General features: G+C 39.7%; 2 protein-coding genes and 1 pseudogene across 2 annotated transcripts in view; all 3 read left to right on the forward strand.

The window, feature by feature from the left end:
• The first annotated feature begins 265 nt into the window (after nucleotides 1-265).
• Nucleotides 266-13,847, forward strand: LOC21408782. The gene is made up of 22 exons (XM_010100432.2): nucleotides 266-1,302; nucleotides 3,035-3,150; nucleotides 3,560-3,768; nucleotides 3,953-4,072; nucleotides 4,265-4,393; nucleotides 4,477-4,602; nucleotides 5,254-5,309; nucleotides 5,610-5,709; nucleotides 5,793-5,910; nucleotides 6,174-6,383; nucleotides 6,937-7,273; nucleotides 7,603-7,696; nucleotides 8,265-8,373; nucleotides 9,476-9,747; nucleotides 9,862-9,989; nucleotides 10,128-10,362; nucleotides 10,491-10,676; nucleotides 10,812-11,101; nucleotides 11,578-11,791; nucleotides 11,906-12,148; nucleotides 12,540-12,628; nucleotides 12,721-13,847. The coding sequence occupies exons 1-22, from the start codon at nucleotides 485-487 to the stop codon at nucleotides 12,866-12,868; spliced, it is 4,347 nt and encodes a 1,448-aa protein (XP_010098734.1). The 5' UTR covers nucleotides 266-484; the 3' UTR covers nucleotides 12,869-13,847.
• A 7,478-nt stretch (nucleotides 13,848-21,325) lies between these two features.
• LOC21408785 lies at nucleotides 21,326-23,702 on the forward strand (annotated as a pseudogene).
• A 1,089-nt stretch (nucleotides 23,703-24,791) lies between these two features.
• The window catches only part of LOC21408786 (probable pectinesterase/pectinesterase inhibitor 58), a 5,112-nt gene continuing 4,632 nt past the window's right edge, over nucleotides 24,792-25,271 (forward strand). Inside the window, exon 1 of the mRNA XM_010100436.2 lies at nucleotides 24,792-25,016. Coding sequence (XP_010098738.2) covers nucleotides 24,792-25,016 — 225 coding nt within the window. The remainder of the gene's footprint in view (nucleotides 25,017-25,271) is intronic.

The raw sequence follows: 25,271 nt of genomic DNA on the forward strand, positions 1-25,271 counted from the left end.
CGTGGAGAACCGTTGGCTCATCGCCACGGTTATGATCAGGAATGCTCGCCCCCACGTGTACACAACCGACATGCCTTGGGTCCCACCAGGTCCTGTCAAAGAAAACGCAGAGAGAGTCGTAAATCGGACCAATAAGCGTCGCCTTGAACGCGAGCTCATGTGAGCATGATCGTATCTGATAACTTCGTTAACCTCACTAAGCTAAACCTTCCCCCAAAAGCAAAAAGTTGATAAAGGTTCTGTCTTCCCCACTGGTTTTCTTCTCTCTCTCTCTCTCTCTCTCTCTCTAGCAAGGCAAATATCTTAGGGTTTTCAGAAGAGACCTAAATGCAGAAAGCAATGAAGATTTCTTCCTTTTCTGTTTGAATTTCTATGGAGTTTTGTTCTCCGATGGTGGTTTCCCCGTTTGGTCTTCTGCTAGGGTTCCGAGTCCAATTAGCTTCAGAATCAAAATCTCCAATCTAATGACTGACTCTGCCAGTGAATGGCTCGGCTTCGCTGCTTTCCTTCTCTCCATTTCGCCATTTTTTGCTTCTTCGCAGCGAGCTTCCTCGGCCTCGCCGCTTCGTTCGCGGAATTTTCCATAACCGATTTGGATTGGAACCTCTTTCACCAGGATTACGCGCCGCCGGCACCGCCGCCGCCGCCGCCGCACGGGCCGTCGGTCTCGTGCGATGACGACCTCGGCGGCGTCGGCTCGCTGGACGCCACTTGTCAGATAGTGAACGATTTGAACCTCACCGGCGATGTGTACATACAAGGGAAGGGCAATTTTTATATCCTGCCCGGGGTGAGGGTTCACTGCGCTACTGCTGGATGCTTTTTAACCGTTAACATTTCTGGTACTTTTAGCTTAGGGAACTCGTCGTCGATTGTGGCCGGGGGATTCGAGCTCGCGGCCAGCAATGCGAGCTTTTTGAATGGCTCGGTGGTGAGCACGACGGCGATGGCGGGAGATCCGCCCCCGCAAACGAGTGGGACGCCGCAGGGGATAGACGGTGGGGGTGGAGGGCACGGCGGGCGGGGCGCGTGCTGCTTGGTCGACAAGAAGAAGCTGCCGGAGGACGTGTGGGGCGGCGATGCCTATGCATGGTCGTCGCTGCAGAGGCCATGTAGCTTCGGGAGCCGCGGTGGGTCGACGAGTAAGGAGGTGGATTATGGCGGAAGCGGCGGCGGAGCAGTGAAGCTGGTGGTTACGGAGTACCTTGTGGTGGATGGTGGTGTTTTGGCTGATGGGGGTGATGGTGGGAGCAAAGGCGGAGGTGGCTCTGGTGGCAGCATCTACATCAAGGCTTACAAAATGTAATCACTCGACCGCTCTCCTTGCTCGTTTTGTTCTATTTAATTGGTTGCTGAGAAATTTTAGGAAGGTCAATTTGGTTTTTGATGTAGAATGATTATTTTGGTTGACGAAAAAAACTTGGAAAAGGAAAGAATTCGAAAATGTTAAATTCCGGACCCTGAATTATAGCATATTTGGCTTGCTCTCTCCGTGTTTTTCTTTTTGGGAGATAGTGGTGGAATGTTGAGGAGAAATTGGAATTTGTTTTCGTCAGCAACCATCTGGTGGTTATAACTTAAAATTATTGATATTAATAACATTATTATTGTTTTGGAATTTTATGGGTTGTGTGCTAGGCGTAGTATGTATCGATTTTGTTTTGTTTTCTGCTAGTGCTATGGAGATACTTTTTTTTGTAGAGCATGTAAATTGGCCTATGTTTTTGGAATCCTATTTGTTCTTTCTGAAAACTTCTGGCGGCCAGTGTCATGCAAGAGAATAAAGCTAAAACTCAAACCAGAGTTTCCTTGTACTTGATTAATATCAACTCCCAAACGACAAGTGCTTATATCCCACTAATAATACAAGAATTTGAAATGGCTGGTAGCCTTTATCCGCTCTGTGAAGAAGGTTGTAGGTTTTTCCCCAGCAGGCTGCTTCCTGTCAGTCTTTAGTCTTCATCCTATAGCAAAATAGCAAAAAACTTTTTGCAATTATTACATAATTCTTTGGTCATCTTCAATGTGACGCGTCAGTGCTAAATAAACTATTTCTTATATTAATTTGAACGTTGGACATCCAATTTTAGGATTTTCATTTTTAATTTTCTTTCTTGTCTTTTGTTACTTGAAATTATTCTTAGCTCGTTGAATTTGGGCATCCCGTTCACGTTTTCCTCTTAGTAAATAAGATAGTAGAATCCACTTGATGCAAAAGAGTGGACATCACTTCATGTAGTTTTGCTACCAGAACTGTCTTAATGAAGGAAAATGAAAGGCAAAATACGAAGCATTGTTGTTGTTGTTGTAACTATGATGCGGAATTATAGTGCATATTGAGAGGAGCAGAAGACAAGTTTTACCAGGGACAAGTGAGTTCCCTTCATACTTCGTTTGTCAGTATTTTCCATACCCACATTGTGATTTGTCAGGACCGTGTAGAGTGGGATTTTTTCTTTGCCCTGTCTGATGCACTGGCCTGTAGAGACCAGAATTGGAATCTGAACATTTTTTTACTCATTCTTATGCATGTATTCTTTTCCGAGCTTTACTGTTATGTTCATCAATGTTCTGATTCTATTGTTTTGTTACATTGTCTATATAAATATTTTACGTTGAGTGATAAGTGTATCCCATTTTTCGATCTCTTAGGCTTCATCCTTTTTTCTTTTTTTTTTCCCATACTATTTTCTGGTGGTTTCCCATTCTGTTAGGCTTTTGGTAGTATGGTCTTTAGCCAATATTTTGGTAAGAAAAAGAGTGAAATACAAATATGATCCAAAATGAAGGTCTCTGACATATTTTATGGGTACTTGTAAAGCAAATTACCTCATTGTTTTTTGTACCTCATTGTGTGCAATAAGTCTTCAGCTATTATCTTTTATCTATTCGGAAACTTGATCTCACACAGATGTAAATCTGTATTTACCTGTTATTAATTTTTGTCTGTGTGCGTGTTCTCTCTCTCTCTCTCTCTCTCTCTCTCTTGTATTAACCAGTCCCTTTAATCTAAATGCTTTATTATGAAGTGCAGGACTGGTAGTGGTCGTATAAGTGCTTGTGGAGGTAATGGTTATGCTGGTGGCGGTGGGGGAAGAGTATCTGTTGATGTATTCAGCAGGCATGACGAGCCCGGAATTTTTGTGCATGGTGAGATTTCCCCCCTTATTGTGCAGCTAACTCCTTTTGACTTGAAATAGGTCTTTTGAACAACCTTAGTTTGAATAACTCAAAGAACAGCTAGCACCAAATTTAAACCTTGAATTTAGTTTGAAAGAACATGCATTATCCTTACTTTCTAGTGTCTCTTCACAATAAAAAAGGAAAACTTGACCATATTTTTCACTCTTCTTTTGTTGTTTGGATACTTTTACTTGGAAATTTTATGGTTGTCCTGATTAGCCCTATGGACGCTTGTGGTTTTTATTGTTAGTGGTGATTGTATTTGGTTACCTGTTCTCTCAAATATACACAGTTGTATTTAGAGGATAACTTTGTTGTACCTGGCTCAGTTTGAATTTGATTTTAAAATGCCATGAGCTAATGATCAAATTTGCAGGAGGAAGTAGTTACACCTGTCCAGAAAATGCGGGTGCTGCTGGGACTTTATATGATGCAGTTCCTAGAAGCCTTATTATTGACAATCATAACAAGTCAACAGATACTGAGACTCTTCTCTTAGACTTTCCCAATCAGCCTCTTTGGACTAATGTTTATGTTCGGAACAGTGCCCACGCTACTGTTCCATTGCTTTGGAGTCGTGTCCAGGTTTGTGCAAATTGAGTTTGTAATTTATACTTACAAAGATCCCTTGTCCGGGTTTACCTCTTTATTACTTTTTCTCCCTCAGTGTTGTTGTTAGCTTCGCTTATGTGTCCGTGTATCTTGTACTTGTATGTAGTTCATGTGCAAAGAATTTAATTAAATCATCCCTTTTCAATGGGTTATGTAGGTACAAGGACAGATCAGTCTTTTATCTGGTGGAGTTTTGAGCTTTGGGCTGCAACATTACGCTTCTTCGGAATTTGAGTTGTTAGCAGAAGAGTTGTTAATGAGCGACTCTGAAATGAGGGTAGGTGATGACTTTGTACATTTCTTTTTGCTTGGTTACATTGTCTGCTTCATTATATAAATGTCAGCAGTTTGATCCTATGTTTGCCATTTTATATTTGTGGAAAGAAATTTAATCTGTGATGCTTATGCTTATGAGCTTTACACTTCATACTGTGTTTACTGTATTACAGCCATCGATTTTCCCTTTTAGGTATATGGGGCATTGCGTATGTCTGTAAAAATGTTCTTGATGTGGAACTCCAAAATGCTTATCGATGGAGGTGGCGATATGAATGTTGCAACTTCCTTACTTGAGGCTAGCAATTTAGTTGTTCTGAAGGTGTTGTACCTACCGCTTTGCAGAATTGAGGAGTATGTTTTAGGGACATATTAATTGGTAACATGCCATCTTTTTCGTAACAGGAATCATCTGTCATACACTCTAATGCAAATCTGGGAGTTCATGGACAAGGCCTACTAAATTTATCTGGACCGGGGGATATGATTGAAGCACAACGCCTGGTTCTGTCCCTATTTTACAGTATCCATGTGAGTCCATTAGCAGGTGTATTTTATTTTATTTTATTTTTTCAGTTTTTCCTTGCTTAAGGTGTGTTAATCTTTTTACTTTTTCCTCTATTTTTTAAGGCTAATTTTTCACACTGTTAGAAATCCCAGCCGTAGTATCTTTTTATTTTCTCATGGCTGTGACACTTTTGTTGTCTGTGAGACGGTTTTCATTTTTTTAAGGGATAAAATCATTTTGGTACCCTCTAGTATAGCAGACAGGTACTCTTTATTTTTACCAATATTAAAACGGTACCTCTAGGTTTTAGAAAATAGATTTTGGTACCGTAAAACCAATTTTTGGTACTTGAAATGTCAATGGTGTGCTTACACTATTTTTTTCATTAAATGGTTCGAAATAACATTATAATTCGAAAAAATACTATACTGATTAAAACCTTGCTAACCAATTTAATGAAAAGACTTTTGTGAGAGAACCCATTGGCGGGAACTTCTTTTATTTAAATTTTTTGTGTAAGAGAAAAGTATTGTAGCAGAATCATAAATGGTTTCAAACGCGTGAACCAAACGGGCGCCCTTAATATCTTACTGTCACTTGAAATCATTGCAATTAGATTGTGAAGATAAAATTATACCTGTTTGTTGAACATGTTTTCTTGTGTTTGCTTGAAGCTTGGGCCTGGATCTGCTTTGCGCGGTCCCTTGGAGAATGCGAGTACTGATTCTGTGTAAGTTTGATTTTTGGTTTTATCGCCAATTTGGCGGAATATATATTTTTTTTAATGAGAAACGAACTTTATTTAAAAATACCCAGAAAAAAGTATTGAGAACAAAAAGTTGGCTTAGTTTTCAAACCTGCTAACTTTGTCAGTTAGCAGTTCCAAACCTGTTTTTGGGAACTGGATTAGTGGAGGATAACTCTTCCTCTCTGTTCCTTGTTCCTTCTTTCTTTATAAATAAAAGTTTTCGTTTCTTTTCAAAAAAAAAAAAAAAAAAACTGCTAACTTTGTCCCTCTCTCAATTTCTAGGACACCAAAGTTATATTGCGAAAGTCAAGATTGTCCCTTTGAACTACTTCATCCACCAGAAGATTGCAATGTGAACTCATCATTATCCTTTACTCTTCAGGTGATTATCAATTCATGAAGTATTGGGGTTTGTTCATGTAATTATATTTGATAGTTACTTTTTTTTTTCCCGGTTTGCGTCAGATATGCCGTGTAGAGGATATCACTGTTGAAGGCCTTGTAAAAGGATCTGTTATTCATTTCCACAGGGCAAGAACTATTGCTGTCCATTCGTCTGGATCAATAAGTGCATCGAGAATGGGTATATTTCCTTTACTTTTTTGGTCCTGAAGAGAAGTCTTAACCTTTTTTCCCCTTCTAATCATAATTCCAATTTGGTGCTTCCCCATACCAAATGACAGAGACAAAGATTTATACGTAGAATTTGCAACATGATTTCGATGGTGATATGATGGGTTCTATATGATCCATCTCATGTTGAAGAAACTTAAAAACGAGCAGACTTTGAATGCTGTAATACATTTTTCTTCTAGGTGGAAGTTGACAATTTTCTGTGTTGAACAGGCTGTACAGGTGGAATTGGCAGAGGTAGTGTTCTGAGCAATGGGATTTGGAGTGGTGGTGGGCATGGTGGTAGAGGTGGACGTGGATGTTATGATGGGACTTGTATTAGGGGTGGCATATCATATGGAAATGCAGATTTGCCATGTGAACTTGGCAGTGGAAGTGGAAATGACAGTTCCGCTGGTTCTACTTCTGGTGGTGGTATCATAGGTAAGCTATTTTATCAGTCAGTCTGACAATTTTTTCTGCCTTCTGCGTTTGTTGGCTAAGAAATTTACATTTTGTTAGTTTACCAATCCATCCCAAAAGCTTAAGTTGTTAGGAGGTGAGCCAACAATAGTTTTATACTTTAACACTCCCCCTCACGTGTGGGCTGAACAATGGGCAATCGTGTTGGTAAATTAATTAGAAAAGCCCAATACGTGAATATTTAAGCCCGAGATATAAAGAGTGCTATTACGGGGGTTTGAACCCAGGACCTCCCACTCTAATACCATGTTAGTTTTACCAATCCATCCCAAAAGCTTAAACTGTTAGGAGGTGGGCCAATAATAGTTTTATACTTTAACTCATTTCTATTTTAAGCTTGTCCCTAGGACCGTAAAGAGCACAACCGTTCAATAAATTTATTGAAGTTCTAAACAAATATATTTTTTTCCTTATAAAATGACGTGGCGAGTATTCTAAGTGCATGGACATAGTGTCTTTATCATCTAATCTTCCCCGCCCTTTCCCCATTTGATACATGTGATTTCCTGAGCAGTAATGGGTTCCATGGAGCATCCCTTGTTTACTTTGTCCATTGAAGGCTCAGTAGAAGCTGATGGAGAAAGTTCTGAAGGAACTAGCAGAAAGGGGAAATATGCTGTTGTAGATGGCCTTATTGGAGGTCCCGGGGGTGGATCTGGTGGAACGATACTTATGTTTTTGCATATAATTGCTCTTGGTGACTCTGCTACTCTTTCTAGTATCGGCGGATATGGTAGTCCTAATGGTGTTGGCGGAGGTGGTGGTGGAAGAATTCACTTTCATTGGTCAGACATTCCTATTGGAGATGTGTACCAGTCGATTGCAAGTGTGAAAGGAAGCATCAATGCGGGGTTCGTATCTAACCTGTTTAAATGCCACGTATTTCTCCTGGTCCTTGGATACAGTTTGTGTTTATTTATGCATTAAAGCTGATATTTATATTGTGTTTTACATCAGTTGATGTTTGCCTTGGGTATCTGGTTTATAAGCTACCTTATTATGTAACAGAACTAGCTTTCTGAAATCTTCAGCGTGATGATTATTCTTCTATTCATTAATTTTCTTATAACCCAGACGTTTTTTTTTTTTTTTTTTGCTCAGTGAAGGACGTTAGGAAATGTAAAACTTTATTGCCTTCTTTGGTTGAGGGTTGACATCTTTGTTTGTTTTATTATTGAAGGGGAGGGGTGAGTAAAGGCGAGGGATGTTCTGGAGAAAATGGGACGGTGACTGGGAAAGCTTGCCCAAAAGGGCTCTATGGGATATTTTGTGAGGTATGCTTTATATGTTAAGGATATTCTGATGAATCTTGTGCGCCTAAGCCATTTCATTTACTTAAAAACAGTTTAATTCTGATTATCTTTTGTATTAGTGTTGTAGTTTTTTAGGCCTTGTGGTTCTTGTTCTTGTAAGAAACGTTTCTTTGACTTGAGTTTTCTCTTGGAATTAACATCAAGTACCATTTTGTGTTGGAAAATTTTTCGGACGTTCATTTGCTCTACTTCATTATGTGGGTGTCTGTAAAATTTCTTTTGTAATTCATTAAAACAGATATATTCTTCCGTAATGAGAACTGGGAAACCTCATTTTGCAACATATGATGCAGAAGTTCTAAACTTGTATAGTCACAGCGGTTACAGCAGCCTTTTCTGCTCCATCTTTCTCTTTCTGCTTGCAAGGTTTTTCCTCTTGGGTTTGAATGCAGGATCCATTGGGAAGGACTGGATTTTATATTTGTAGCTGAGTTATTTCCATAGGGACATTTGTTCTCTTTACTAATGATAATTAGGAGTGAGCTCTTCTTTAGGGGATAAATTTATTATTTTTTTGGTTCGTCTCCAGGAATGTCCTGTTGGAACTTATAAGAATGTTAGTGGATCTGAAAGGGATCTTTGCCGTCCTTGCCCAGCTGAAGCGCTTCCCAACCGTGCTGTTTACACATATGTCCGAGGTAATTATAAGCTTCTGGTGCTAAATTTGTTGTACGAGGTAGAAAATAACTGGCGTCGGAATTTTTTTTGATAGGCAATCATTGGTTGCTTCCAACTCCACATGCTTCATAGCTTGTTATTCATTGATAAAATATAAATATATGTCTACAAGAGTCTGCGGTTAATATGTCATCTACAGTTTGGGTTCTTTTGGTTTTCCTGATGGGGGCCATCCGCGTAAGCAGTCAGACCATGTAGCCATAATGTTATGGGCTTCCAAAAACAAATATATAAAAAAAAAAGAAGACTAAGAAAACGAGATGTATTCTGCATTTAAATCCAGCAAGCAACCAGCGGCTTGCATGTAGGTTTCTTTATTCAGAAAAGAAGAATAAAAGGGAGGAAAAAAAAAAAGAGGGTTGCTCACAGCAGCGCCAATTCAGTTTACTCTTCTTCTTTTCTTTCTCTTCTCCCTTCTCCTGCGTACCACCTTTACCACCTTTTCTTCTCTCTCTCTCTCTCTCTCTGTTGGTTAAGAAACGAGAAAATTTTATTAACAAAATTGAAAAGTTGTACAGCAGGGGACAAGGAGTCCACCAAAAACAATATACAAAACACTAAATCCCAGACTCTCTTTTCTTCTTCTTCTTCTTTCTTTTTCTTTTTCTTTTCTTTTTTTTTTATTTTTATTTTTTATAAATATGTTGCCGATTGCAGTTACTGGCAACTTTTTTTTCTCTTCTAACTTCTTGGCTTTCCTTTTTTCTCTTGATGTTGGACGCTTTGATACTAAGCTGCACTTGCACTGCATGTGCAGCATATTCTACGCTTGTAAACTTACGAATTGTTGTTTACTTACGAGTACAACATGGAAATCTGAGAGAAAAGAGTTAAAACACCAATGATCAATTGTTTAACTTTTCTTATGCTATTATGTTATGCAGTTTGTTATTTGAAATTCTAGCTTAATAAATATTCTATGAGATCCCATTAAAAAAAAATTATGAGATTATTCATGAATCAGATGATGGTTAGGCCTTTTCCTCACAAGGTCAAAACGACTTTAATACCTGAACAGCTTTTCAAAACATCTCAACTAACCTCCTTTTTGTCTCTTAATAGGTGGTGTTGCTGAGACTCCTTGTCCTTACAAATGCGTTTCAGACAGATACCACATGCCACACTGCTATACAGCTCTTGAGGAGTTGATTTACACATTTGGTGGGCCGTGGCTATTTGGTCTCCTCCTTGTTGCTCTCCTAATACTTTTAGCTCTGGTGTTAAGTGTTGCACGTATGAAATTTGTTGGGGTCGATGAGTTACCAGGCCCTGCTCCCACTCAACATGGCTCTCAAATAGACCACTCATTTCCATTCCTCGAGTCCTTAAATGAGGTTTTTCTTTATATTTGTCTTTGTTCGTTAAAGAAATTACTGTTTCACCGGCATCTGCTGTCTTCTTTCCTCTTCCATGCTTTCTAGATTTATGGATGGGTATCTTGATTTTAGGTGTTGGAAACAAATAGAGTGGAGGAATCCCAGAGCCATGTGCATAGAATGTACTTTATGGGTCCTAATACTTTCAGTGATCCATGGCATCTTCCCCATTCACCACCAGATCAAATAAAGGAGATTGTGTAAGCCAACTTCTCTTCTTGTGATTTGTGTATGTAGTACTGCTGTCAAGTATAAGCAAATTTAATAAATGGATTCGTTTCTCTTTGTTAATTATGTGATGGCTTAGGATTTGCCTTCTAACTCATTCAGTCTGGCAGATATGAGGTTGCATTCAATACGTTTGTGGATGATATTAATGCCATAGCTGCTTATCAGTGGTGGGAGGGAGCCGTCTACAGCATTCTCTCTGTTTTTGTGTATCCCCTTGCATGGTCATGGCAGCAATGGCGCCGGAGATTGAAATTGCAGCGTCTCCGTGAGTTTGTTCGTTCAGAATATGATCATTCTTGTTTACGGTCTTGCCGTTCACGTGCTCTCTATGAAGGGATCAAGGTTTGTGTTCCAAAATTATAGGTTGAATTCGTTATGGCTAACATAAACCTTTTTGAATCTCATTTGTATATCACCTGTGACAGATTTCCATTTTAGATTGTTCTCCCTAATGATTTTGAACGCTGTAGGTAGCTGCAACTTCTGATTTAATGCTAGCATATCTTGACTTCTTCCTTGGTGAAGATGAAAAGAGAAATGATCTTCCTCGCTTACATCAGAGGTATCCAATTTCATTACCTTTTGGAGGTGATGGAAGTTACATGGCTCCTTTTTTACTTCACAGCGATAATGTGGTTACAAGCCTTATGAGTCAGGTTTGTCTATTGGTGCTTACGAAATTGATGTCAAATTTGCGAAGTATGCATTCCTGAATGCATGAGAGAGCCTAACCATCCTTTTTATCTTGTAGTTGCTGTAGAAATGTATTCTTAATTATGTTGTCCTTGCAGGCTGTCCCACCTACGACATGGTATCGTTTTGTTGCTGGTCTAAATGCACAATTGAGATTAGTTCGTCGTGGGCGGTTAAGAGTAACGTATCGACCCGTCCTTAGGTGGCTTGAAACTTTTGCAAATCCTGCTTTGAGGATCCATGGCATACGCGTTGCTCTTGCCTGGTTTCAGGCCACAGCTTGTGGTTATTGTCATTATGGACTTTTAGTGGATGCTGTTGATGAAGGGAGCAACTGGACATCCGTCAGAAGTGTTGATGGAGCATTACGAACTGCACAACAGTCACAGTAATAATTTTAAAACTGTCATCTTTATTGGAAATCGTATAGTAAAGAGTGCCTTACTAGTTGATTTGGACTATGAATGCTCTTATAACTTTTCTCTGTTTCTTCAAAAAAAGAATGCTCAACAAATGATAAAGATACATTATGGCTAAATATTGGATAACGGGGTAAAATCGTAAACAGATGTACTCATAAATATGATGGGGGTGTGGCAAGGGGGACGATAACTGGATTGGTAAGGCAAACAATGTTTCGGGTTACGCATTTATATGACATAGCAAAAACAAACTTTGTCGCCACTGAAATTTGACTTTCTAGCTCTTTTTGCTTTAACCTTTGTATGCATGTACTTACATATGTTCATATCCGATGCTGGTCTTCCAGCAACAGCAAAAGAAAACAAAAATACTAATAAAGGAAATAAAAGAAAAGTGGGATAATGGTTTGAGGCTTCTTTTTTTTTCATCTTTTATTTACAGTGCGAAGAGCATTTTTGAAGATAATCTATCTGGTCATATAAGAGAGGAAACACAATTAAACCAAGCTCACAGAAACGATGGGAGTTATACAAGGCCAAAAAGAGCATATGGAGGGATACTAGATGCTAACAGTTTGCAGATACTTGAAGAGAAGAGAGATATGTTTTATCTTCTCTCTTTTATACTTCACAATACTAAGCCCGTTGGACACCAGGTATTTGTAATGCTGATAACAGCTGAGTAATTTGTATGCTACTATCGAATCTCATTTCTTAAACGTTATACCATTCTCTGCTGTGTTTCTTAGACATATTTTGTCTGACTGCAGGATCTTGTCGGCTTAGTCATCTCAATGCTACTTTTAGGGGATTTTAGCTTAGTGTTGCTTACGTTTCTCCAGTTATATTCATTTTCGCTGGTGGACGTCTTTCTGGTTTTGTTTATTTTACCCTTTGGAATTCTTCTTTCTTTCCCTGCTGGAATTAATGCTCTATTCAGCCACGGACCGAGGCGTTCTGCAGGCCTTGCACGAGTATATGCTCTCTGGAACTTGACATCTTTAGTCAATGTTGTAAGTTGCAGTTTTTATCGGTTAGAAATCAGTCCAGTGTTAATACCTATTTATCTCCATTTTCTCTTAGCAAAGGGGGAAAAATGCATTTTTAGTTCCATTTTCTTCTTTAATTTTCCTCGGCTGAGTTGTTGAGACTACATGCCCAAGAAGTGAAACTTAATATGATGTTCTTTATTTTACTTGGTCATCTTCTCTACAACCCAATGGACATTGCCTTTTTGATATCCAGCAATCCCCTAATCCACTTTTTGAGCCCGAGTTTGAAACATTATTAGTTTTCATCAATGGACATTATTAGTTTCATTTGGTTATATATATATATATATATATTTATACTGGCCTGGAAAAATAAACGTTAACATAAAAAGTCTTCTGATTCTTGTAACAGGTGGTTGCTTTTCTTTGTGGATATGTTCACCATAGGACTCAATCATCAAGTAAAAAGCACCCTAGTATCCAGCCTTGGAGTATTAGCATGTGAGAGATTCTACTGCCAAAAGCTTCATCCTTTCATTTAGGTCCAGCCATTTTTTTTTAACTGTTCTGTTTCATGATAATTGTGATTACAGGGATGAAAGTGAATGGTGGATTTTTCCGACCGGTCTTGTTTTGTGTAAAATCTTTCAATCTCAACTCATCAATTGGCATGTGGCAAATCTGGAGATTCAAGACCGTTCCTTGTACAGCAGTGATTTTCAGCTGTTCTGGCAGTCATGATAAATATTCGACTACAAGATAAACTCATTAACATGCTCTTTTTTTTTCCTCTTTCATTTGGTTCTCCAGTCACTGTTATTTTTCCTTTTAGTCTTATGTTGAGCGTAGGTGAGTGATTGACAAAGAGTAAAGAGAGAATTGAAATCGCAAAGCAAAAAAAAAAAAAAAAAAAAAAAAAGGGTTGGATAGATAAACAGAGATATTCAATACTGTAATCACTTTTCAGCAATGTGCAGTTGGTTATTCCTACCATGTAAATATTGAGCGGGTTACCCCACTATGATTTAGAGACATATTGAGATGGACACATTCATTATTGTAATAACCTTTTTTGCCAACACTTTCCCTATAATTCGGTCCTTGGTTAACTTTTTGAATGTAATGAAACTTTCCTGGGCCGAAAGAGTAATGACAGTGAAAATCATTTTGATATGCAATGTTTTGCCTTTAATTCTCCTTTTTATTATTGTTATTATTTTGCTTGTGCATATGGTCGCATGAAACATGCCATCTACCTACAGTTCTGCTCCACAATTCACCCCGCGATTGAATCTCAAGGATAACATTTTACGCATCTCCAAGTTACAGCATCTCTCTCTCCCTGTAATTCTGTTCTGTTATAAATATCAGGGATAGAAGGTATACGCCTCCAACACTGAAATCCTGGGTTTGCTTAGTGGGACTCTGTAACTTTTTAACTATATTCTAAAAGACTAAATCTTTGTTGCTAGAGGAACCAAATGCTGGTCTGCTGATCTCTCAATGAGAGGATTGTTCCAATTGTCTAGAATCTGAAGTTACCCAAAAAAAAAAAGCACACACACACACACACAAAGGGCCTCGATGGAAATGCCGCATAAAATTAAGCATGATTTTGCTAATTTTTACAGGCGTTTTCCGCTTGTTGTTTTATCAGGGCCTTTTATACACTGGAAAGGGAAGCAATAGAATGTTGGGGAAACAACAAACAACAAAAAACCAACATATTGCCATTAGAACGAAAAAGAGACGCTCCGCTGAAGAAACATTAATAAAATACCCAATATGTGTGTGAGAGAGAAAAGACGAGGACCACCAAAAAGGACTCTATTCCTTGTTCAAGACTATGGGAACTTTAATGTATGGCTCCACATAGTTTGGAACCTCAGCAATCATGGCCTCCCTGTTCATAACAAAACAAGACTAAATGTAACACATTTCCAACAAAATCCAAGCACAATTTTGGTAATTCAATGTTTCAAGTTTTGAACTGCAAGTTCACAACAAAAGACCCTCTTTACCTGTTCTCAAATGTCTGTGGGACATCATCTCTCAAATTGTCACCTTCGGTATCTACAAAAAAACTCCAACAAAACCAAACTCAGACAATAATATATATATATATATATATAGGAAAAAGAAACATGTTAAGCTATACAGATAATTTCAACTCAAGCAAACAATGCCCAGTTATTCCCATTATCCATAAGCAAAATTTCAACATTAAAAAAAAAAAGAAAAGTATTGAAGCACCTGCTCTAATTGCAGGCTCAACACTTTGGAGATCAACTGCTTGAAGTTGTCCAAACCTGTTTCATTCCAATCCATAATTACAAGTATTAATCACTACCATTATTTATGCTAACCCAAAATTTGAAGTCGAGAATGTTAAGGAATGAAAAGTCATTCAATGCACAAAGTCAGGGATCTTCCAATCATCTCAGTCAACTATCATAAATTCTAATTGATTTGTTTACATTTATGTATTAGTGTGAATAGACAATGACAGTGTATATGCTTTATTCTAGGATCTAAATTGATGTCCGTATGGTGTATATATTCGCTTCTCTTTCAATAAAAACATAACAAGAAATTCATTCTTTCTTTACATGGTATCAGAGCAATCACGGTTCTGAAACTCTTGTTTTTTTTTTTTTCTTCTCACATCCACGAAATTGTCCATCTTCTTCTGGCCAATACACATGACAGGAAAAGACGAAACTCAAAACTCAGCCAAGTCTGAGGCCAACAAGTTTGATAATCCAAACGATCCTCTTTACCTTCATTATTCTGATCAACCTGGGCTTATACTCGTCACACAACCGTTGAATGGAGAAAATTACAGCACCTGGAGCCGTGCTATGCTCATGGCTCTCAACATCAAGAATAAAGAAGGCTTCGTCAATGGCACCATCAAAGAACCACCGGAGACTTCCACCACAAAACTCCAACAATGGAGGCGCTGCAACAATCTTGTAAAAGCATGGCTTTTTAATTCAATCTCACAAGAGATTGGAGCAAACATAATATACAATGAAAGTGCTCAAGAAATCTGGCTTGATTTAAAAGAACGTTTTTCACGTACTAACAGTGTTCATCTTTTTCATGTTGAAGAAGCCATACATGATTGTAAACAGGTTAGCATGACTATTGGGGCTTATTACACCAAGCTTAAAGGTCTATGGGATGAACGTGATGCACTCTGTAGCATTCCCAAATGCACATGTGGTGCTATGAAGGACGTTTTGCAGTTCCAACAAAATCAAAAGACCATGAAATTTCTCATGGGACTCAATGAAGTCTACGCCAGTGTTAGAGGACAGATTCTGCTCATGGATCCACTTCCTACCATCAACAAAACTCATTCCCTCATCCTCCAAGATGAAAAACAACGAGGAAAATCGAATGAAGATGCACCACTCGCCGAAGCCTTGGCTTTTGCTGTGAAGAACAACCCACGAAAATCTGAGAGGCTTTTCACACCTAAAAATCCCCATCTGAAATGTGGAACATGTGACAAAATTGGGCATACTTTAGAGACATGTCGAGCACACCTCAAATGTGATTATTGTGGCTGGCAAGGTCACACCGTTGATGTCTGTCGTAAGTTGCAAAAGACGAATTCTACAGGCAACAAACCTTAGCGCAAGAATTTTTCCTCCAAGGCCAACCATGCAGATGCCAATCTTTTGTGCCTCTGTTATTGACAAAGAAATATGCTGGATTCTCGACACAGGAGCCACAGATCACATGGTTTACTCAGCTGACTTGTTGACCACCAAATCTCGTGTCACCAATCGAACCGTGCACCTACCAAATGGAGCCATTGCTACTGTCACACACATAGGCAGCATCCATTTTGCTAATTTCATCCTGCATGATGTGCTTTGTGTTCCTTCCTTTAAATTAAACTTGATTTCCATTAGCAAGCTTGTGCACAATTCCTACTATCTTGCCACATTCACTAATAGTACTTGTATGCTACAAGACCAACGATCGGGGAAGATGATTGGGACGGGAACTGAGCGAGGAGGACTCTACTACCTTGATACTCCACAGAAAATTGGGTGTAATGCAGTCACCGTACCAACCTCTTGTTCCTCGAGACTTTGGCATCAACGCCTTGGTCATCCATCAAATAAGACTTTCAGTTTGCTTTCTCATTCAATTACAGACATGAAATTTTGTAATATTTCGGATTGTTTAATTTGCCCATTAGCTAAACAAACTCGTTCTCCATTTTCAATAAGTTCCATTCGCACTAAAGCACCTTTTGAACTAATCCATGTTGATATTTGGGGAGGGTACCATGTTCCTTCAATTACAGGGGCACAATATTTTCTTACAATCGTTGATGATTATACTCATTGCACATGGACTTATTTGATGCATCATAAATCAGATACTCATTCATATGTCACTAAATTCATCAACTTTGTTGAAACACAATTCTCCTTGAAAGTCAAAGTTCTTCGAAGTGATAATGGGCCTGAATTTACAATGAGGAATTTTTATTTAGATAAAGGTATCATTCATCAAACTAGTTGTGTCTCCACTCCACAACAAAACGGAGTAGCCGAAAGAAAACATCGCCATCTCCTCAATGTAGCCCGAGCCTTATTATTCCAAGCCAATCTTCCTAAGAGGTTTTGGGGAGACGCCATCTTGACTGCTACCTACCTCATTAACCGAACTCCCACACCTCTCCTTCAAGGAAAAACACCTTCCGAAATGCTTTTTCACAAACAGCCCGTATATGACCATTTACGAGTGTTCGGATGTTTGTGTTTTGTCTCAACACATCACCAGCGTCCCACCAAATTTGATCCCAGAGCCACACGATGTCTTTTCTTGGGATATCCATATGCTCAAAAAGGTTATAGGGTTTATGACCTTTCAACTGGTAAAATTTTTGTTTCACGTGATGTTATTTTTCATGAGGATATGCGAGGAAAATCGAATGAAGATGCACCACTCGCCGAAGCCTTGGCTTTTGCTGTGAAGAACAACCCACAAAAATCTGAGGCTTTTCACACCTAAAAATCTCCATATGAAATGTGGAACATGTGACCAAATTGGGCATACTTCAGAGACATGTCGAGCACACCTCAAATGTGATTATTGCGGCTGGCAAGGTCACACCGTTGATGTCTGTCGTAAGTTGCAAAAGACGAATTCTACAGGCAACAAACCTGAGCGCAAGAATTTTTCCTCCAAGGCCAACCATGCAGATGCCAATACACCAACATCTTCCAAACCATTCACTCTCACAGGAGAACAATATCAAAATCTCATGACACTACTTGCTGGGAATAAGTCTAATTCGATGGCCAATCATGTCGGTAGTGCATCTGCCATAAGTGATCTCTTAGGTACAATCTTTTGTGCCTCTGTTATTGACAAAGAAATATGCTGGATTCTCGACACAGGAGCCACAGATTACATGGTTTACTCAGCTGACTTGTTGACCACCAAATCTCGTGTCACCAATCGAACTGTGCACCTACCAAATGGAGCCATTGCTACTGTCACACACATAGGCAGCATCCATTTTGCTAATTTCATCCTGCATGATGTGCTTTGTGTTCCTTCCTTTAAATTAAACTTGATTTCCATTAGCAAGCTTGTGCACAATTCCTACTATCTTGCCACATTCACTAATAGTACTTGTATGCTACAGGACCAACGATCGGGGAAGATGATTGGGACGGGAACTGAGCGAGGAGGACTCTACTACCTTGATACTCCACAGAAAATTGGGTGTAATGCAGTCACCGTACCAACCTCTTGTTCCTCGAGACTTTGGCATCAACGCCTTGGTCATCCATCAAATAAGACTTTCAGTTTGCTTTCTCATTCAATTACAGACATGAAATTTTGTAATATTTTTGATTGTTTAATTTGTCCATAGCTAAACAAACTCGTTCTCCATTTTCAATAAGTTCCATTCGCACTAAAGCACCTTTTGAACTAATCCATGTTGATATTTGGGGAGGGTACCATGTTCCTTCAATTACAGGGGCACAATATTTTCTTACAATCGTTGATGATTATACTCGTTGCACATGGACTTATTTGATGCATCATAATCAGATACTCATTCATATGTCACTAAATTCATCAACTTTGTTGAAACACAATTCTCCTTGAAAGTCAAAGTTCTTCGAAGTGATAATGGGCCTGAATTTACAATGAGGAATTTTTATTTAGATAAAGGTATCATTCATCAAACTAGTTGTGTCTCCACTCCACAACAAAACGGAGTAGCCGAAAGAAAACATCGCCATCTCCTCAATGTAGCCCGAGCCTTATTATTCCAAGCCAATCTTCCTAAGAGATTTTGGGGAGACGCCATCTTGACTGCTACCTACCTCATTAACTGAACTCCCACACCTCTCCTTCAAGGAAAAACACCTTCCGAAATGCTTTTTCACAAACAGCCCGTATATGACCATTTATGAGTGTTCGGATGTTTGTGTTTTGTCTCAACACATCACCAGCGTCCCACCAAATTTGATCCCAGAGCCACACGATGTCTTTTCTTGGAATATCCATATGCTCAAAAAAGTTATAGGGTTTATGACCTCTCAACTGGTAAAATTTTTGTTTCACGTGATGTTATTTTTCATGAGGATATTTTTCCTTTTCCATCTTCCGCTGCAGACTCACCTCCAATACTTTATCATTCATCAACATATGATGATGACAATCCCACTCCACATTTTTCTCACAACACTGAAGTGTTTCAACTTGACCACCTCTCTCAAGAAGAAGTTTCTCCTCATTCAAATAGCAAAGCTCCTTCCCAAGTTATTCCTTCACCTGCAACTTCTCCACCCATTGATCAACCTACCCCAACCTTGCTTTCGGATCCACAAAATCCTTCATCACGGCCGACGCGCACTACAAAAGCACCTAGTTATCTGCGTGAGTATCATGTTGGTATTTCTCTTCCTTCAAGGAATGTCCCATCATCTAACTCGGTAATGGTTAAAGCAACATGTATTACTTATCCTTTATCTGGTGTACTTTCATATGATAAGTTATCACCCAAACACTATGCTTTCACCACTTCCCTTTCAGCAGAAAAAGAACCAAAATCCTTTGAACAGGCAGTTTGTGATCCCAAATGGTGTTTTGCCATGCAACAAGAGCTTGCAGCACTCAAGGCTAATGGAACATGGTCTCTTCAAGCACTTCCTCCAGGAAAGAAACCAGTTGGATGCAAATGGGTATACAAGATCAAATTCAAACCTGATGGTACTGTCGAGCGTTACAAGGCGAGGTTGGTAGCCAAAGGATACAACCAAATTGAAGGATTAGATTATAGTGAGACTTTTGCCCCAGTTGCAAAGCTTGTGACTGTTCGTCTCCTCCTTGCTGTGGCCTCAACTCAACATTGGCATCTTCATCAACTTGATGTCAATAATGCCTTTTTACATGGAGATCTTGATGAAGATGTTTACATGTCTTTACCTCCTGGTTTCGGACGAAAGGGGGAGACACGAGTTTGCAAACTTCACAAATCATTGTACGGTCTCAAACAAGCTTCTCGTCAATGGTTTATCAAACTCTCCACTGCTCTCAAACGAGCTAAGTTCAAACAATCAAAGGCTGACTATTCCTTGTTCGTCCGATCCCAAGATGGTAAATTCACTGCTCTCCTCATTTATGTAGACGATGTCATCCTAGCTGGAAATAATCTACAAGACATTGAAGATACCAAGTCATATTTGATGGATCAATTTAAATTGAAGGACCTTGGGCAGTTGAAGTATTTTCTAGGAATAGAAGTTGCACGATCCAACAAAGGCATTGCTCTTTCACAACGAAAGTATGCTCTCGAAATTCTCGAAGATATTGGATATCTAGCGGCGAAACCAGTCTCTTTTCCAATGGAGCAAAACTTATCTCTCAGTGAGTTTGATGGTGACTATATTAGTGATCCTTCTTCATATCGAAGGCTTGTTGGACGACTAATTTATTTAACTATCACACGACCTGACTTTTCATATGCAGTCCATGTACTAAGTCAATTTATGGACAAACCACGAGTTCCACATTTAGAAGCAGCTCATCGTGTATTGCGCTATGTGAAGCAAACACCAGGTCAAGGAATTTTTCTTCCTACAGATAGTTCAATTCAATTAAACGCCTTTTGTGATAAAGATTGGGCCAGATGTCGAGATACACGACGATCTGTTACAGGATATTGTATATTTCTTGGAAATTCATTAATTTCCTGGAAAACCAAGAAGCAAACTACAGTATCGCGATCTAGTGCAGAATCTGAATATCGATCCATGGCTGCAACTTGTTGTGAGATTACCTGGTTAAAGTACATCCTACATGACTTGGGCATCCAACACTCACATCCTACCAATCTATATTGTGACAATCAAGCGGCACTGCATATTGCTTCAAATCCAGTTTTTCACGAGCGAACAAAACATATAGAAATTGATTGTCATCTTATACAGGAGAAGGTTCAAGAAGGAATGGTCAAAATGACTCACATATCCACATCACACCAGCCAGCCGACATTTTTACGAAGCCATTGAGTTCTTCACAATTTTCGACTTTACTTGCCAAGTTAGGAATTATCAACATACATTCCAAACTTGAGGAGGAGTGTTAAGGAATGAAAAGTCAATCAATGCACAAAGTCAGGGATCTTCCAATCATCTCGGTCAACTATCATCAATTCCAATTGATTTGTTTACATTTATGTATTAGTGTGAATAGACAATGACAGTGTATATGCTTTATTCTAGGATCTAAATTGATGTCTGTATGGTGTATATATTCGCTTCTCTTTCAATAAAAACATAACAAGAAATTCATTCTTTCTTTACATCCATTGTAGTATTAGTGCATATGCATATGGTACAAAAATAGACAGAGGCAAGGCGTGCGTTGAGTCAATTATATGTAGTCCAGGATTTCATTGCGGAGAATTGTTGGATAGAAATAATTAAGGATTGTAAAAATATTAACGACCATGCATCTATTTTCAACATTAATTATAACCTTAATTCCTTCTTAACCACAAGCCACACTTTCCCTAAATTTAGTCACCCCCTGCATCAATCTTAATGCTATAAAAAAAAAAAAAAAAAAAAAAAAACCTCCAATTAATTAGAGCTAAGCCCTCTGTACTAGAATCATTTATTTAAAACAAAAGTTAAGAGTTAAAGATGAGCGGTGGCAGAGTAACTGTGGTAGGAGTTTCAATCGTTCTTGTGGTTGGAGTAGTCATTGCCCTAATAGCCGGCCTCAACCACAACAGCAACGGCGGTAATTCTGCTTCCTCCGAAAAAGATGAGCTCTCAACTTCCTCCAAGGCCGTCGCCGCTATCTGCAGGCCGACCGATTACAAGCAGGCCTGCATAGACAGCCTCGGCGGCCTCGCCAAAAACGACACTGCCTCTCCCAAGGACCTCATTAAAGCCGCCATTAATTCCACAATCCGACACGTCGAAGCCGCCATGCACAAGTCTGCTTATCTCGGAAATTCCTCCTCCACCAATCCCTCCTAAAAAATGTCCCTTGAAGACTGCAAGGACTTGATGCAGTTCGCGGTGGACGAGCTCAAGGACTCATTCTCAGTGGTCGGCGATGGTGACCTGCACGCAGTGCATGACGAGGAGGCCGAGCTCATGAATTGGCTGAGCGCCGTCGTGTCGTATCAGCAGACATGTCTCGACGGAATAACCGATCCGGATACCAAGAAGGAGATGTCGGACGGGCTCGTCAATGCTGGCGAGCTTACAAGCAACGCCCTGGCCATTGTTTCCGCCTTCTCTGACATCTTAGGCGCCTTCAAGATCCCTTTCCATTTCAACTCTAGCTCAGCTTTCTCTCGCCGCCTTCTCGAGGCAGAGGAAGATGACAAGGTGTACCCGTCGTGGTTTTCAGCCGCAGATAGGAAGCTGTTAGGGAGCCGAGGGGGCGGTAACCTGGCACCGAATGCGGTGGTGGCCAAGGACGGCAGCGGACAGTATAAAAGCATCGGAGAGGCATTGGCAGCGTATCCCAAGGATCTCAAGGGAAGGTACGTGATATACGTAAAGGCCGGGGTATACGATGAGTATATTACGGTGACGAAGAATCAGGTGAATGTGTTTATATACGGGGATGGACCTCGGAAGACCATCGTCACCGGTAGAAAGAACTTCCGAGATGGGGTCTCCACCTTCAAGACTGCCACGTTCTGTGAGTTTCCATTTCAAGAATCTTTTTTTTTTTTTTGGTTGTTTTAAATGAATTATAGGTAATTTAATTTTTCTTTTTAAGTGAATAGAGAGATGAGAGTTCGTATAATGAATATAAAATGAATACAATCTATATGATATGATAATCAACTTATCTATATAAGTACTCTTTTTTTTTTTTTGGGGAAAAATGCACAAGCACAGAAGTTATAATATTAGTGTTTCCAATATATATCTATATATATATATATATCATAACAGACAAATTACTTTAATTATTACTATCTCTTGCTTTTAATGATACGTTCAATCATTTATATATAATTGCCGTATCGTGATCAATTTATTTGTGTTTGTTAGGGAGTTCTATTACACACATTATGCTTTGTATAATCCTACATCTGGAGTAGGGGCGGGTAAGAAAGTTACATGCATGCACACTGCGCAGTTTTAAAAATCTTTTTTTTTTTTTTTCAAATTCTATTAAATTTGTATATTTTTTTAGTTGCAACACTAAATTTTAAAATGATCGGGCTGATAATTTAGAACTATACAGGACCTAATGTGTATTTTTCTTTTAATCTTATCACATAATTCTCTTTTAAACATGATTTATTCATATGTACGTGTGTGTGTGTAAATGCAGCTGCAGTAGGAAACGGATTCATCGCCAAGTCAATAGGATTCCAGAACACGGCAGGAGCGGAGGGACACCAGGCGGTGGCGGTGCGAGTACAGTCGGACATGGCGGCCTTATACAACTGCAGAATGACGGCTACCAAGACACTTTGTACGTCCAAGCCCACCGCCAGTTCTATCGCAACTGCGTCATCTCCGGCACCGTGGACTTCATATTCGGGGACGCATCTGCCATCATCCAGAACTGTCTCATCATAGTGAGGAAGCCCGGGGAGGGACAAAAGAACGCGGTGACGGCTCAAGGAAGAGCGGACAAGCGCGAGACGACGGGCATTGTAATCCAGAACTGCAGGATCGTCCCGGAGGAGAAGTTGTTCACGGAGAGATTCAAGTACCCGACATACTTGGGAAGGCCGTGGAAGCAGTACTCGAGGACGGTGATAATGGAAACGACGATGGGAGACTTGATACAGCCGGTCGGGTGGATGGAGTGGAACGGAAACTTTGCGCTGGACACGCTGTATTACAGGGAGTACGCCAACAGAGGGCCAGGCGCAGGCACAGACAAGAGAGTGAAATGGAGAGGATACAAAGTCATCACTGACAGAAACGAGGCTCTTCACTTCACGCCTGGCCCCTTCATACAAGGCAATCTCTGGCTGAGATACACCGGTGCTCCTTACTTCCTTGGTTTCAAACCCTAATTCATCCAATGCATTAATATTATTCCCAGAGCTTCTGAGGTTGGACGTTCCTCAATGATTTTTCCCAACCCGCCGCCTCCATTACTAGTACTCTTCTATTAAATATGGTAGCTAGATTAAAATCTCATCAAAAAGTAGAAGGCAAAATTGAGGTTAATAGTTGCAAAGAAAATGAACTATGAGGACTGACTAAGTTGTGTATCCCATCTGCGACAGTTCTTTCTCTGCGATACTGGCGGTGACCTTTGTAGTTTAGGTGTCTTTGAAAAAGTCACCTTTTCATTTTCCCATTGTAATCCGGTGGACATTTGATCATTTTATGTATTTATTAGAATTTGTTAGTGAAACTGGTTTATGGTTTGGACTAACTTGTCTTGTATTCTGAGATCATTAGACTCTGTATTTGATCTGGAAAACAATTTACCTGTTAAAACAAAAACAAAAAACAAAAAATTGAAGTAGAAGGCAACTTTTTTTCTCCTCAAAAGTACTCTTTTTACTATTTAACATCCGTTAAATTAATTGAGATTAATTAATCAAATTCGGTGGTTAGTATTAATTAATCTAATATTAATAAAAGAATTTTAGTTATAAATATCACATAAATGACCTTTTTCTTTAAAAATGATTGTTTTGAAATTAACACTGATGTCTCTCAAACAGTTTTAAGCGTTGATAACTAATTTTTCAGAACATGAATAATAAGTCATTTCATACTTTATTTAAATTGGACTTTGAAGTCTTATTATTAAATTTACTAAAAAATTCTAAGCTTATTTTTCTTTTTTCCTTTTTTTTTCTTTCTATTTCCCTCATTTTTCTCTCTTTCTCTCTCTCTCCCACGTTGACTCTCTCTCTCTCCACGCCGGCCACCTACCACCGATGAGATTCCAGTGCCGTTTCGCGACACTGCCCTCGGAAAGCTCTCGACGAGCTGGACTCGTTGACATGCCGCATGACCTCCATCTCCGCCGGAAACAGCCACAATCGCCGGCGAAATGTCTAAAAACTATTGAAATTTCTCACCATCGTAACTTTGCCATCCAACCTCCAATCGGAGTGATTCTGGTCCCGATGGACTCAGCTCGACGAGACGAACAAAAGCCATGCCGTCTAACCAGTCGATTCTCACCGAAGCGCTGTCGCCGGAGCCACCCATTTTGGCAGCCGCGACTCCTCTCCGTTGTGCACTATTCCAGCCTTCGTTGATGACACCACCGGAACCGTTGGACTCAAAGGACGACGCAGAGCATAAAGCAACCCTCAGCCGCCTGAATCCGCCGCCGTTTGCAGGAGATCGGAGCTCGCTGCCGCCGCCGTTGGGGTGGATGGTGGTTCCGATAATTCAACCATTGGATTGACATGATTTTGGTGTCAAAACACTCAGAAAGAAGTGGGTGACAAAAAGCCCTCAACTAATTTTCAGATTCCATAGCCGGAGAATCGCAATCCGAGCCGCCGGATTATGTCGAAGTTGGCGGGCGGTTTCAATCCATACAGTTGGAGGCTGAATTTGGTGAAATTGACTATACCATTGAACTCAGTAGGGTCAATTTAAGAGGGGGGGGGGGGCAACTTACGCCCCC

This window comes from Morus notabilis, unplaced genomic scaffold, assembly GCF_000414095.1.
Source record: "Morus notabilis unplaced genomic scaffold, ASM41409v2 Scaffold467, whole genome shotgun sequence".
NCBI classification, from domain to species: domain Eukaryota; kingdom Viridiplantae; phylum Streptophyta; class Magnoliopsida; order Rosales; family Moraceae; genus Morus; species Morus notabilis.